We start from the raw sequence: 15,897 nt of genomic DNA on the forward strand, positions 1-15,897 counted from the left end.
ACACACACATACACACACACACACACCGTGACACACACACACAGATCGATAGACACACACACACACACACACACACATACACAGACACACACACACACAGAAACACATATACAAACATACACAGACACACACACAGACATACACATACAAACACACATACAGACACACACACACACACAGAGACACAAACAAACACACACACACAAACACACACGCACACACATACAATGCTTATAGTCTCGAAATAGTGAGACAGACTAAGATAAGCAACAAACTGCTTTAATTCCTAGGCAAGCAGCGCAATATGCAGGTATTGTTAGTGTACTGTATTGTCACTAGCATAACAGGAGTTAACGCACTGAACGTTTTAACCTTTCATAACAAAGTAGAATAATTGTGTCCTTGACAGTATGTCCTATATTCTTCCTTCATGCTGTGTAAAAAAATAGTCACAATACCTTCAAAAATTAACACTATTGCAATGTATTAATATCGAATTTGCTATGCATATCTATAATACAATATACCAGCTTTTCACTTGTCAACCTTTTTTTAACATCAATACAGGACATGGCACTGGCAAAGATAAGTACTGATGCAACATACCACTCCGTTCTATCAAATATCGTCATCCTAATAAGCGCAAGATAGCTGTCTAGATTCCCATATTTGATATGGTTGTCATATTCAGATTTCTGACAACGTTGACGTACAGACTTTCAAGTCATATCTACTTTATAAAAGCATTTTCGTATAACTAGCCCAGAAAACAGCGAACATCACAACTGGGAACGAGCTTTCCTAATGGTATACCGGAAACGGAAACAGGCGATGTCGCTTTCGCGTCGTACCCAGAGTGATGTGAATAGCAATGTATATACATCCATATTAAATGTTATCTCCATAGTCATTTTAAGTCTAACAATTTGTTTTGAAAAACAAGGTTGCTTCTCGTGTGCCTTGGTTGGTGTAAGATGCAAACGTGCTTTACACAATGTCAATAATGAATGCTCTTTCCTTAAAGGAAAATAACTTCTGAGATGCGATTGTCAACAAACAATGAGGTGTGCTTCGCCTAACAAAGACCACCCACTAATATATAGCAGACATGATAACAATAAGAGTGATAAATGATAACACAAAGAACAACACAAGTAAACATCTGTCCATTTTCACTGCTAACGTTTTCCACTCTTCTTCTATCGCCTCGGTTGAAGCCTTCGATCTTCGGCTTCGTAGCATCTCATCCAGATGTTCGTTGATGACGTCGATTCTCTTGTGGAGTTCCATGTAGCGGATGCTTCTGTCTTGCAGAATGTCTGTCTTCTCCAGGGATGAACTCTCTCGTTTGATGCGGTTCAACTCGGAGAGTTCCCGTTGTTCTGTGTCTTCAGGATGGTTCTGGGGTGTTGATTCTCGCGCGAGTTGTTTACAGGCTTTGATGGAGAACATGATCTTCAGCCATTTGGGTACCGGGCGGATGTTGGGACCCCGGAAGTGGATGCTGAGGATGAAGATGGTGAGGACGGAGGAGAGGGCGACGATCACGATAGTCGCTCCAAAGAACTGCCCTGTTATGAAATCGAAACAAAACAAGAAGTATATTCAATTTCAAATGCATTCATTTACCTTTCCAAAAAGTACTTCATCCATGCCCATTTGTACGTTCATTTATCCATCCATCCATTTATCCATCCATCCATCCATCCATCCACCCGTCCATCCATCCATCCATCCATCCATCCATCCATCCATCCATCCATCCATCCATCCCTTCTTCCATCCATTCCCCCATCCATCCATCCATCATGTCCATCCATCCATCCATCCATCCATCCATCCATCCCTTCTTCCATCCATCCACATATCCCTTCTTCCATCCATTCCCCCATCCATCCATCCATCATGTCCATCCATCCATCCATCCATCCATCCACCCATCCATCCATCCATCCATCCATCCATCCATCCATCCATCCACCCATCCATCCATCCATCCATCCTTTTATTTATACAATAATTCACAAGTTAACTTATTTATACATTCATTCATTCATACAAACATTCATACTTTCATTCACGCATTCATTCACTCATGCACACATCCATCCATCATTTCATTCATGCATCCATTCAGTCAGTCAATCAATTCCACCATGTTTCAATTCAATACCGCATACCGCGATCTTATATTGTATGTGCATCTCTAAGTCTCTTTCCCTATCTGGCCATGGTGTACAAAGAAGCCGCCAATACTTCTTACTATTGACCGATCCTTGTGAACATGGGGTAGTAAGTGAGTTTTTATAGCATGTATACACGGTAATATCGAGCGACCCTTGCAAGGTCGAAAGTTTACGTCCCTGAGCCAACATGACTGCCACCCAGCTTTGACCGGATTAGTTGTAATCAACGACCTTTGGAAGGGGTTAGCTCGAGTGAGCAGTTTCAATGGCTCCCAATTGCACTATTATCACTCAGCCTACTTAGTACGCCCCCGCTAGAGATCTAGGGCTCATTTCAACTAGAGATCTAGGGCTCATTTCAACTATCGACCGCGCCATCCTTTAAGGATATTTCCTTTGTAAAACCTACCCCCAATGTGTCAAATGTATCAAGGTAATTCTGAGGTCGCAGGCTTTATCGTGAAAAGGTTTGGAAGAGATATTGCCTTCTGATCCTACGTTCATTTTTTTCTAGTCACAGTGGCCTAGCTCAGGCACCTGTAAAATCTGTACACAGTCTCAAAATTACGTACATCAATCGTTCGTTCTGTGTCATAGTCCGCCTCCATTCGAAATTGTTTTTGTTTCATTTTGTACATGGAGTCTAATCTGCCATCATAGTGATTTGTCACCATAGTTGATGATGAATGGATGTAATTTCTATGTAGTCCACCGGAAAAGTAATTTGCAGCCAACACCAATCTACGTATGATTACTTTCAGGGGGAGTTACGGGTGTTTTTAAAGATTCGTTGTGATGTATTTGGTTCCCTATTCCAATTAGATTAGATTTTCCATTTGACGGTGCACTTGACAAAGTTGTTATCAAGTCTATGTGTCATGTAATGGAATGATTTTGCTGTAACGTTTACAGATAGGAAATGAAATAACACATACTGCGGGTAGCTTTAAAACCATTTTAGTACAAACATTTAAGCGTTATATTAAGATAAGAAGGTCACCCGTTAACCCGGACCATTGTATAATCAATAGTTTCATTTCAGTCAGCACATTAAACGGCGTAAAATCAGTACGCCATACTTTAAGGTGACCTAGAAACCTTCCTGCATGGTTGACCTGCGATGCAATAAAATGTACAATAAAGCCTTACCTGGTATCTTAGCAAAGTTTTTTACACAAAAATATGAGGTATTTACATGGCAAATTTAAGCTAGTCCTGCTAACTTCCTAAGGGCAGTTCTGAGTTCTGACTGATTAACCTTCCCACTGCACCGCTAGGTGGCGCTGCAGTGGGAAGAATGCGGTCCCAAACGTGACTAAGTTTGTATCCCCCCTCATTACGGTTCATGCATATGGCTATCAGTGGGAAATAGAACCAGTCAGGCTTGCCCTGAGAAAGGTATCATTATAACTACTTAAACGTTGTCAGGTAGATGTATATATTGGTTGTCAGCAACCAGCTTTGTTAACCATTGAATTACCAACCTTGTTAGAATATTAACGAAAATTCTTACCAATAAGTGGAATCGTTGTCGACGTTGCCGGTAGACTATCCGCAACAAGCTGCATGAAGACCACCAACGACAGCAACATGGTGATACTGAGCGACAGTTTCTCTCCCGAATCAGGCGGTAGACAGAACCCCAACAGACTGATAATAACTATGATAATACACGGCGCGAGCACGTAATAGTTATAATACAGCGCTTTTCGCGCGATTTCTATTGTAAACGTCACGTCCGGGTAGGGCTGGGTGCAGCAGTTGTAGTACTGAATGTTCTTCGCTGCTGCGAAACTGACGAGATCCCATTCTTCGTTTTTGATGAAGTTTTCGCTGTCCCCCGTAGAGGAAATATTGACGATGTCGACTGCGAGGCCGTCGTACGCCCAGGAGCTGAACTTGAGCGGACAGGACTGGACGTCGTACGGGAAGAGGGACACGTCCATGAGGCACGAGCTACGGAGGGTGATGGGGTACAGCCACTGTACCGAGCCGTTATGGTCCACGTGCGCATGCGTGTTGGGGGTTTCAGACCAACCCTCTTCGTGGATTCTGTTTAGAAAAAAAATAATATTATTTTCAGTAAAGAAAGGTCTGAACAAAAACCAATATCAAAATGTTACTTCAAGAGAAATATTTCTTTTTCCATTTTTTGATAAGCTAAGTGATATGACCATGACACAACACGTTGTCCTTAAGCCGGCGTCACAATTCATGCGAGCATCGGCCGATTTTGTAGATCGCCGGAAGCTCGCCGAATTTCAAATTCGCCCGGGCGTCGACCGTATTTTTCACTGAAAACCTGCCCCGTCACAAATTGAACAGAGCTCGGGCGACGTTCGTCGAACGCTAATAATCATAAATCCCACATAAGACGGTACCATCTCTTGGACACGGACGAAGTAAGAATCAAATGGCCTGGTAACAATCTCAAATTTGGACCAACTTTACTTTCTGAGTTGTGGCAAATCTGTAGGGCACAAGTGAAGTAGGTGGGCACACTGAAAATAATCACATAAAGAGGAATTTTGTCATAGACCAATCAAAATACAAGTGCAGGAGCCACAAAGTCAACAGATCAGTCGTTTAACCCCGATCCAAAAATTTTCACCAAATAGAAATCGACCGAAGCTCGGGCGAACGCCGTCCGAGCTTCGACCGACCGTTGACAAGCCTATCGACGCCCTGCCGACGCCTGGGCGTGCCTCGGCAGACAAACATTGATCTATAATGACTCAGTGGACTTTCAACTAGTCATTTTGTGGAGAAAAAACTCAGGAAGTGAAGTCAAACCTCAAAAGTCAAGCCCCAGTTCATTAATATACAAATTGAAACATCCAAACCAATACCAAAATAGAAACAAGAAGCATTGTCTTCGGTGTCAACATTTTATTTATAATTTTTTTTTGAATGAAAATCTAACTTTGCATTGAATTGTCTTTCATTAGAAAAGTTTGGCAGCATTCTTCGACAACTTGAAATTAGTATTAGTTAATATTACAGTATCATTTATCATCTTATGTTATAAACCAAACTGTCGTTTCCTTTTATCTATAAACAAGAAGGAGTTCGGTCGAGGCCCGTCCAAGCTCCCATCAACACCTGCACAACGCTCGCCCGAAGCACGCCTTACTTTTCATGAGTCGGCCGGAACACTGACGACGGTCGTCCGATTATTGTTCAAGGCCCGTGCGAGGCTCGCACGAGGCCGAAGAGTTCGGGCGACCTCCGACCGACCAAAAATCGGGTCAAAAATCCTCGGATGCCCGCCCGAATATTGGCCGAGCGCTGGGCGTTGCTCGGGCGAGCTACGGGCAAACTGTTGACGAGCTGTGCGAGTTCAAAAATCGTCGCCGAGGCCTCGCTGAATTTAAGCGCAGCTTCCAGTGACACGCGAACGTCGGCCGAGCTCCGAAAATTCGCCCGAAGCCCGTAGAATCGGCAGGACGTCGGTCGTACTTCGCCCGAAAATCGCCATTTGGAGCTCGCCGACAAGTCGGCCGAGCTAATTTCTTGATTTGTGACGGGGGCTTTATCAATCCGTAGACGGGGGGCGCTACGGGCTTCCAACCACCTTACACCCACTTTTTAAATTGTAGACTTTGCATTTGTTGTACATTGTTTCACAAATGTATAACAAGTTGGTTAAACAGTTCAATGGCATAGAAATGTAGCTCTCGATACTCTTGAAATAGAGTGCTCAACACAGTGGTTTCTCTGCTCACAGTTTTAGTGATATTTCTTACCTTTCATAGAGGACAATATCTGGCCGCCATATTTTCTCGCTGGGGATTCTGATAGACGTTATTCCGCCATACTCGTCCGGATCCCATACTAAGAAGTCGTCGTCCCAATACTACAATAAAGAACAGCAAACGGTCAAAATTTGAAAACAATATACCTTTGAAAATTCAACATAATTCAGTTGCCGTTAATATGTTTGAATGTATTGCCAGATTATCAAAATCTATGCATTGAAGATGCTCAACGTCTCAAATTGTTGTCACCAGAAGATCTCATACAGACATATACTCTCTTCATATACTCAAGTCATTGGGCTTTGGGCTCTGTCTGCACAAGCATGTTTATTTGATGCTGTTGCAGATAGGCTTTGTCAAGAGTGTCTGACATCATTCAAATCATCCCTGTTTAAACGTCTTTGTGTCTCAGATGAGATACCTTTCCACCCCTAGGTAGCATCTTGGCATTTATGTTGTATTTTCACCTTGATCCCCTTATGTATCTGATTCTAGAGCTGTAAGATCCCCAAACCCACATAACTGATATAAGCCCTATACATCAATCAGTAACTTTTGAATCTGACCTGAAATTGAACCGAGGGGATAATACGATGGATCCCTTTGGGTGGTATTATACATGTTTTTCATAACTTCTTATCTCCTAAGATCATCCCACGGACATACGTAGGTGTGTTATGGAGTGTGTCACATAAATATTATTAATATTTCTTGTCAATAGGCTTGTAGTCAATTAAGCAAGCCAGTTGTCTGCCGCTAGGTAAAGAAATCTAGACTCAATTTTGTCGTCTGTCTATGAAAGGTTGACATGGGATTTATTAGTGAGTGGAATGTATCATTTGTCATTCACAGTGTAGAAGCTTGTAGTCAAGCAAGTGACTATAGGTAAAGGAACATGGACACAATTTTGTTGTCTGTCTAGGAAAGATTCACATGGGATTTATTAGTAAGTGGATCGTATCATTTGTCATTCACAGTGTAGAGACTTAAGATATCCTTTAAATTGTTATTACCGCCATGGATAATGGAGGTACTGTTTTGGGCGTGTCTGTCTCAGTATAACTTGAGAACGTCATGGATTGCATGATATTTGGTGTGTGGGTAGGTCTTAGGCTGACGGAGTTAGAGGTCGATTTTTGGCCCCCTAGTTAGTGACCTTGGTTCTGCAGCATAACTTCCGGTGTTTGTATATTTCGTGCTGGACATGCTATGGTCTTGATTTTTTTGGCGGTAGACAGATTTGGATTAAAGGGAGAAGTGGTGTAGGTTTGGGGCCCCTAGTAGGTCGTTTATTTTTAATTAATAATGAATAATTATAAGTCGCTAAAGTACTCACATGGCGGAACCACACATTCACCGTAAGCATCTGGTCTCTGGCAATCTGTTCAGAAGAAATACATGATTAATGAATACGACGAATTATGCCCCAATTAACTCAGCAGTCAACCATTCGTTGCAATGTCTTCAGTGAGTTAGAAAATTGAATCATTTGATACCTCGCTGATGAAAAGAAGACATTCTGTAACAATAATTGCGTTGAAAATGAAACGCATTTTGTTAATCTAAGAATTCTCACTATACACAGACATGCGCAGGTAAGTTCAATACAACTAGACAATATGCACAGTTTACAAAGTAATAATTATTCACACATATTATATGTAATCTAAAAACTACGATGTTATTGAAAAACTGTGTAAATTTGTACACATACTTCAAGCAGATAATCTCCAAGCAGATCTACGGTGGCTATAAGACAGTATCCGACTGGCAAAGGGAGGTTTTATATATACATTACATGTGGATATAAAAACTCCCTTTGCCCGTTGGATACGGTCTTATAGCCACCGTAGATCTGCTTGGAGATTACAAGACGAGAGAAGAGACTGTAGAATTAGATGGAATATATTAACACAATGTTCCATTTCTTTTCATGTAGCCCATGTTGAGCATGAATATGCAATAAAGTTATTATTATTATGATGTCTTACCACTTCGATGATCTGTGCTAAGACCAGCTCGAACCTGACGGTGACGTTCTGCATGGGGTCCTTCACTGGGCGTGCGTCAGACGTGTAGTTCACTAGCAGAGCGTCAATCAGGTTTCGCTCAGCCGCTGATGCAAGACCTATAGTAAGGATGTAAGATGTAAGGAGTTTCCAAAGCATTAGAAAGCTACAGTTGACGGAAATATAAAAAAATAAAAACGCCTATCGTGGTTTCCCAAATCTTGAAACGACATTGTGGATGGCAGGAAGGTATAGTTAAACAAAAAAATTACACGAAAACGTACAGATTCAAGCTTTAATACTTATACGCGACGACACTTTAATACGTGATGATATATGCATATCCATATTTCACGTATAGACACATAAATAACAAGAAGCCGTTAGGATGAAAAAAATGGAGAATGAGGAAAACTTACATGGATTGCTAGATAAAGTTCCCCATAAAACATAGCAATATTGCTATTGATAATGGCCACGTGAACCTATTAACAATGCCCTTAAGTGTATTTGTCCACTTTAACACTTGAACATTGCTGGGTACCAGTTGGTTCAAAGTACCGATTATTTATCATCATTATTATCAACAAATACAAATTATACGGCCAAATATTGCATTGCAGCTTCTACAAGAAGCTACCCAATCATAATAAACACATAAGCAGCGAATTTCCGCCCATGTCTTCGTCATAAAAATAAACGAATTCTTGGTGAGATCTTTGGCATTCCCACCGACTAGTACATTTGAATATCTTGGCCCTCACACAGTATCGGGCCGATAACCTAACACCCATAGCACGCACACGAGCTTCTGAATGAATCAGAATATGCCTCAAAAGTCAACATAATCGAGAATGATTCGTCCAGGGAATAAAGGCCAGAAAATTGCCAATTTCTTGAAAATAAGGGTGACAATAGGGGTAGTGAGCGATACATGGACAGAATAAGAAATCTGTATGGCGTACAGTGAAGATGCCCACGTCTCACTCAATACCCCATTCTATATTTTCCTTGATTTTTGCTGATTGAGACTCTAACTACGAAATAACTTCTGATAAAAGATGGAATAGCAAACAGTTATTTTGCACTTACATGATGTACAGTTCTATTTTGAATTAGCGAATTTGAATTTTTTTAAGAAGAACGCAAAAATCGCAAAGAAAGGCTTTCTAAATGTCTTAAAACTACAGTGCAACAATTTCAGTTGGTAGAAGCATTTTAAAAAATCAACATTGCAAAACGATTTTAGGATTTGTGACAATGTATGCCATTGCCCTCAGTAATAGAACTATTTCAATACAAATTAGGCTTATCACAATAGTATACAAATATTATAAAGTAAGCAAGTTTACCTACTTAGTTTACATATTAAACTTGTTAAGATTCATAAAGATCTTACCGTAAGAATGGAGGATAAGAAGACAGCAGAACAACATGGCGGTGGCCATCTCGACGCTCGGGATCCCACAGACTTATGGCTCTCAGTATGCAGGTAGGCGTACAGCTCACTGTAAAACAACGTTCATCTACATTGTATGTTTATGTATGAGTGGGGAGACCTCTGCACACATATACAGACCAGTACGCTTTAGTGAAGACAAAACCGGTTTTACTTTCTTGTATGCAGTTGGTGTACAGCTCAATGTATGTAATGTATGTCAAACAACGTACATTTACATTTGTACATATGTTTATGTATTCGTGGTCTAGACCCTATACATACATTTACATAGACACACTGCATCGAAGGGTAAATTGGGTTTCTCCCCACCCAGCTATAACTTTATGATGACAAGTAATAAACGTTGTAATATAGACTGCTTAATAAGAATATATATCACTCCTACATATTACTCTGACATAAGTCATATATCTTTAAATCTAGATCGATCTATCAAATGTAACTGTATAGTCTAGAATCTTACGTCACGTCTGGAGTGGGGAAAATGAGACGTTCCATATTTTCGTCTTTCATTTCTAATGACTTAGGGTTTGAGAGACAACTTCAAGAACCTTGGTATGCCGTGACCTCAGGCATTTGCTGTATATTTACTCATTCATGTAAAAATCGAGATTGGATTTGTTTAACCCTTGATTTCATAACTGGATTATCACTCAAAATATAAAAAGTATGACTGAAGAGACAACAAAACACTGACAGCGTAAAAAGATTCGTTTTCAGAATTCGTTGGGCGCTTTGTCAAATCATTTGGTCGCAGCCACGTTGCCGCTCTAGTAAAATTGGGGTGTAACCGGATTCTGACTACGAATTGAATGAAGTATAACAAGTTCTATCGATTTTTCCCACGCGTTTTCGTTTTTCGCTGTACGCAGGCCCCACAGGGATCTACCGAGACAAAGGTCTAGCCCTACCTTGCCCTTTTTTCTACAGAGATATTTATTCACAAAACCACCTACGCCAAATATCAATACCTCCTTAGCCACCTGACTAAAGTTAGAGGTTCACATGGATCAATGCACCTTTCATACAGAATATATTTAGACAGACATACTGTAAATATATGATGTAGGTAAGCATTGAAAATAGAGGGAGCGTATACAAAAGCTATTTGATTGATTATTAGTCTTTTTTACAAAGAAAACTCTGTAAGCTGCCGCCAGTTTGACTAGTGTTGTATAAACGTTTTTGAAGGGTTTTGGGAACGTAAATGGAAGCGCTATGCGCGTTTGTCAATATGTCTAGTCTAGAGGGGAAATATACAAGCCGTATTCTTTATTAGTCTTCTAGTGGTGCAGGGGTCTTTGTAACTGGTGCCTTTATAGCGCTGTCCGGACAATTTTTCTAAAAGTCTTGAACAGCTAAATTCATCGGGAAATTAGTAGTAAGTTAAGCATTGATATATGTTAAAGAGTATATTGCGGACAAATCAGCACCGTCAAACACAGCCAAAATAAAGCGCTTTCACTACATCGTGTCCGAATAATTTCTAGTAACTTGCCAAAAATATATAGAACAATACTTCCACTGTGAATTACATACAGCTAAACGTCAACCTACGTGTAGCCATTTAGACATGACTTTTGTATACTCAGTTTTTTCTTCGCTTGTCTTGCTCGACTAGCACGCTTGGTTTCTAACTTACGCCCAACAGAGAAATTTCCGACAACGAAAAACCAACGGAGGTCTTTCAAGCGTCTCTTGTTAAAGGTTGGAGGGCAACGGTGATTCATGTACGACGTTGATCAATTGCTGACCTAACTTTATGCAAATAGCCTACATAATTAGTCTTCCTAAAATAGCTACCACGCCAAGTATCAAGTATCCTTTGAGGTTAAAGAAGAGCCTTACAAATTTAAGACGGTTTTATTGAATCTAGCAATTCTAAAGACACTTTTGATACAACGAAGATAAAGAAAAAAAGTACTAATTATCGAAATAAAGATGGTTTTATTGAATTAAGCAGGTTAAAAGGCATTTTGTACAAAGAAACAACGTTGACGATGTAAAGATAAAAGACAGTACTAATTAACGTTAATCAATTATTGACTGAACGTTATACAAATAGCCTGCATAATCTATCTTCCTGAAATAACTTCCACGCCAAGTATCGATATCCTTTGACTTTACAGAAAAGCCTTTCAGATCAAAGACGATTGTATTGAATTTAACGAATTTAAAAGGCATTTTGTACAAAGAAACAACAAAGGCGGTGTAAAGATAAGAGTAGTAATTATTGAATTGAAGTGAGACAAATAATTCCTTCAGTGACATCAAAACAATATCAATCAAACAATCGAGTAGAATAGAAAATGATTTCGGATTTTCCCATAAACAAAAGATGAAAAGAATACACGTAACATATCCCATGGGATTGGCCAAATAAACACATTTAAGATATATCATGTCATGATTGATTTTGTTTCATTCTAGCGGCCATTTTGTTTCTGTCGACGTCCATGTTGTTCCTGTCGAACTCTGACCTAATGTCAAGGGGTTTAATGCATTCCCCTTGTAACTTGAACTTAGATAAAAACAACGTTAACTTCTTTCAGAAAATACGTCCTTCAGATAATTGGCCCTGACTTTTATGGTATAAAGTTTCCTCAGTGTTACCAAGTACACAATAGCTATTCTAGATCACAACCTTGGCTTGTTTTTAAGACGCAGAAGTTCCTTTTCAGAAAAATAATGTTCGATTAAGGATATTCTAATCACGAAATAAATCTGTGCAAATTTTTGATGAATCTCATGATGTCCTCGCGGATTTTCATTCTAATTACATAAAAGCTCTGGTTGTATCCAGAAGTCTAATAGTTAAAGACCGAACTACAATTACACAATTTGAACACTGGATGTCCAAGACAAAAGATAGTTACAACAACAGAAATTTTACTGCAGTACCAAGGTTAGCCATCAGGAGGCCCCAGATCGACCTTGACCTTTGCACCAATAACACATAATCACATAAGTTATTGCTCCGGATACGCACACACAAAGACAAACAGAGCCAAAACTATAACGTTACCTCCTTTTTTCATGAACATGATAACCACACGAAGCAAGCGTTGCCTGTAATACGCACGGCTCCCAAGTACAAGCGATAACTAGAGTTCCACGACCTCATACCTTCGCCATATGATTTTAACCTTTATGACTGACATATCAGGGGTGTTTGTCATCAATTATAAATCATACCAGTTGATCTTCTTCACCCAAAAAACAAAAGTATGAGCGTAACAAAGAAGGTTATGCTAACAAAGTAACTTTTATCATGAATTATGCAAATGGGGTCCTTATTACCATAATTTGATTCAACAATGTTCACATTCACATAACTTCCAAATGACACAAATATGGAATTGCCATCCTTTACCTGTATGGTTTTATAGTAGTTTCTCATTAATTATGCAAATTAGGCCTACATTTGCATATTTTTTATCTATCAAAATTCCTCAGTAACAAATGTCACATATGTCAATAGTCATATCATGGAATACAGCGGGTTTTTAAAGTTGTCTCATTAATTATGCAAATTAAAATCTGATTTGCATAATTATCGTCCAATCATACAAAGCATTACGTAAGCTATCTACATACCAAAAATCATTAGCATCCATCAAGCCCATCTTGAGTTATAGTAATTTCTCATTAATTATGCAAATTAGGTATTCATTTGCATAATTGATATCTATTAATATTTCTCTCTTCTTCAGTTACATATGTCACATGTTTGAGAGTCCTGTCGTGGAATTTGGCCGATGTATAAACTTTCCTCATTAATTATGCAAATTAGATACTGATTTGCATAATAAGTATCTAATCATGTACATCATCACTCAAGCTATCTACTTACCAAAAATTATAACCATCCATCAAGCCCTTCTTGAGTTATTCCCTTTCAAAGTCTGAACCAAAACCTGCTCCTGCAGTTCCAAAAAAGCCGCTAGGGGGCCAAAACCTATACCACTTACTCTCTGTCCAAAGAGCTATCTACCACTCAAAAATCAGTTCCATAGCTTGTCCAGAACACGAGATATTGAAACAGGAAGTTCCGCTGCAGTACCGTAACAAGCCGCTAGGGGACCCAAAATCTAATCATTTCCTATTCTCATCAAGACCTACCCACCTACCAAATATCAAGACAATCCATCTAAGCCTTCTCGAGTTATGCTGTACATTACACACACACACACACACACACACAAACGCTACCCTCTGCATAACCTTCTCGGCGAAGGTAATTATTACACAGAACCGAGATTTTTCAAGGAAGTGACGTTCGGAGGAGTAGCCGGAAATCGTGACGCAACTGCAGTTGTGATAGAGTCCCCAGTATTTGCTTACGGGTTACAAGTGCATGACGTAGCGATTACAGTACAATTATTACACAGAACCGAAACTTTTTAAAGACCTGAAGTACGGCACAGGAAATACGGAGGAGTGGCCATCGTGACTAAAGTGTGTGTCTGTGTGTGTCTGTGTGTATGTTTGTGTTTGTGAGCGTATGGTGTTTTTGTATAATGCGTATGTGTATTCGTTAATATGTGGCTATGCTTGGTCTATGCTTGTCTGTATGTATGTATGTGCTTGTGTATGTGAATAAACGTTACCACAAAAATCATGAAGAATAGTAATTTAGGTGCAATTGCTGAATCACACTGCACAGCAACCCTTACCAAACAATCATGGTCTGTCCGTAACTAAATCACACTGCACAGCGACCCTTACCCAACAATAATGGTCTGTCCCTAACTCGGCCAGCTGCCAAACCTCCAAATCCACTTCCTTTAAGCCATTCTCAGTCACTTAACTTTCCAACATACTTAAGTACTGTTCTCTTTCTTCAAGTTCCGTTACGTGACTTTAAAAGAATTTGTAGTCTTAAAAACAAGACTATTTACCGTCTATTTCAATTTGAGGAAGTTAGTCTCCGTCAGCAGACATATTGGGACCTGACTTTGTGGACCGAATGTAAGAGGTTGGCAAACAAGCTGATTACACAAAATGTCATTTTTCTACCAGTCTCATTGCGTGACCCCAAAATAATGATAATTGTGTGTAGTCTTGAAAATAAGACTATAGACCGTATATATCCTTAGAAGAAGCTAGTTTCTTAAGTAGACATCTTGGGGACTTGTTGTCTAAGTTAGAGAAGCCTTGTTGACTGGCTGCAAGACGTTGACAAATAAATAGATCGAAGAAACTAATTGAGAACTTATTTACTTCTGTGTTGTCAAATCAATTAGTACATTCTAAAACAGACCTTACTGAAAATAGATACGACGTGTATGCCTAAATTTATAGCAACTTTATACAATTATACAAACACTCATTACATGTGTCTGCAACTAAAACGTGGCAAATTCTTCACAAAAATTGTTAGACTTAGAACTTTTAGTTGTTCCTGTGGAAGCAAAGAAAGGGGGGGGGGGGTCAGAAATTCAATCCTATTTTGTCTGACAGGCTTAATTTATATCAACATCTATTTGATATCTAATCCCGTGTACTTCAGTGATTCTTTGGCTCTTTTGTTCGTTTTCAAACAACCGTCTTGGTAGTTTTTGTACAACAGTCGCTGTGTCTCATCTACTTAACATCACAAATATAACGTTTACTTACTACTCTATCTATTACAAGCAACAGTATCTGCAATGCCGCTTGTTTAGACTGTTTATATACACTAACTAACGTCCTTATGACCCATATACAGTCTTCAGGTAGGACAATAGAGAGAAGGAACGTTAGACTCACCTTTACGACTTGGTTTCTTAAATCTGACTTGGGCCGACGAACACACAGCTCGTAAACGTACCACATGTAAAACAGTAAGGTACCGAAGACCGAGGTTTCCGCTGGTTGCCCAGGACTGGAAAAGTGATCTGCTCCAAGCCTGTTTCCTGTCCAACTACCGCCTCTGTCTGTCTCTGTTTGTCTGAGCCTCAGCGATAAGCAAATACAAGGCTCCACATGCAATAGGACGTGTAGTGTTAGCGGATAACTGCGGTAAGGACATCCGTTCACTAGGCGAGGCTTACCCAAGAGTGGGCCCGTTGATTTAACCACGTTCGGTCGGACGATCCTATTTTTCGTCAGGCGGTGCCGTATTACGTGACCTATTGTTCGGGACTTTGGGGCTGTGGTCGTTACCAATAGTAGCAGGGTTCTTACCTGTTTTAAATCAACATAGGGGCGGGAAGATACCAATAGGCGGGGTGAAAGAGCAACCCTGTTTTTTTCAGAGGCTGCTTTCATGGCGCATTCTTTTGATGAAGTTGATTTATTTGAAACCTTAACTGTAGACGACATTTCAACTTACTGATAGGACGTCTGTTTCAGCTCATGTATACGTTTCTTTCATTGGAGTTTTTAATTCTAATACATTCAACTTCTGTGTTACACAGTAATGATTTTATGCAAATAAACTAGATTTTGTTAATATATAAGCTTAGGTCGCATTGTTAGTACCTTTAGTTGTTCTGTGT

At 39.7% G+C, this 15,897-nt stretch overlaps 1 protein-coding gene across 1 annotated transcript; it reads right to left on the reverse strand.

Moving 5' to 3' along the window:
• Nucleotides 1–263: 263 nt before the first annotated feature.
• On the reverse strand, nucleotides 264–15,518 carry LOC136425629 (neuronal acetylcholine receptor subunit alpha-10-like). Its single transcript, XM_066414557.1, has 7 exons — nucleotides 15,167–15,518; nucleotides 9,353–9,461; nucleotides 7,936–8,072; nucleotides 7,281–7,325; nucleotides 5,933–6,042; nucleotides 3,700–4,238; nucleotides 264–1,571 (listed from the first exon to the last, which is right to left on the reverse strand). Exons 2-7 carry the CDS (start codon nucleotides 9,399–9,401, stop codon nucleotides 1,093–1,095), a joined length of 1,359 nt encoding a protein of 452 aa, XP_066270654.1. The 5' UTR covers nucleotides 9,402–9,461; nucleotides 15,167–15,518; the 3' UTR covers nucleotides 264–1,092.
• Between the last annotated feature and the right edge of the window lie 379 nt (nucleotides 15,519–15,897).

This window comes from Branchiostoma lanceolatum, chromosome 19 (genome assembly GCF_035083965.1).
Source record: "Branchiostoma lanceolatum isolate klBraLanc5 chromosome 19, klBraLanc5.hap2, whole genome shotgun sequence".
Lineage (NCBI taxonomy): Eukaryota > Metazoa > Chordata > Leptocardii > Amphioxiformes > Branchiostomatidae > Branchiostoma > Branchiostoma lanceolatum.

Bases quoted from the DNA above. Each gene is read 5' to 3' on its own strand.
- LOC136425629 (XM_066414557.1), bottom strand. From the start codon at position 9,401: ATGGCCACCGCCATGTTGTTCTGCTGTCTTCTTATCCTCCATTCTTAC. The intron at 8,073-9,352 runs GTAAGATCTTTA...TCCTTACTATAG, and splicing joins TCTTATCCTCCATTCTTACG to GTCTTGCATCAGCGGCTGAG. The intron at 4,239-5,932 runs GTAAGAAATATC...TTTTCTAAACAG, and splicing joins GATATTGTCCTCTATGAAAG to AATCCACGAAGAGGGTTGGT.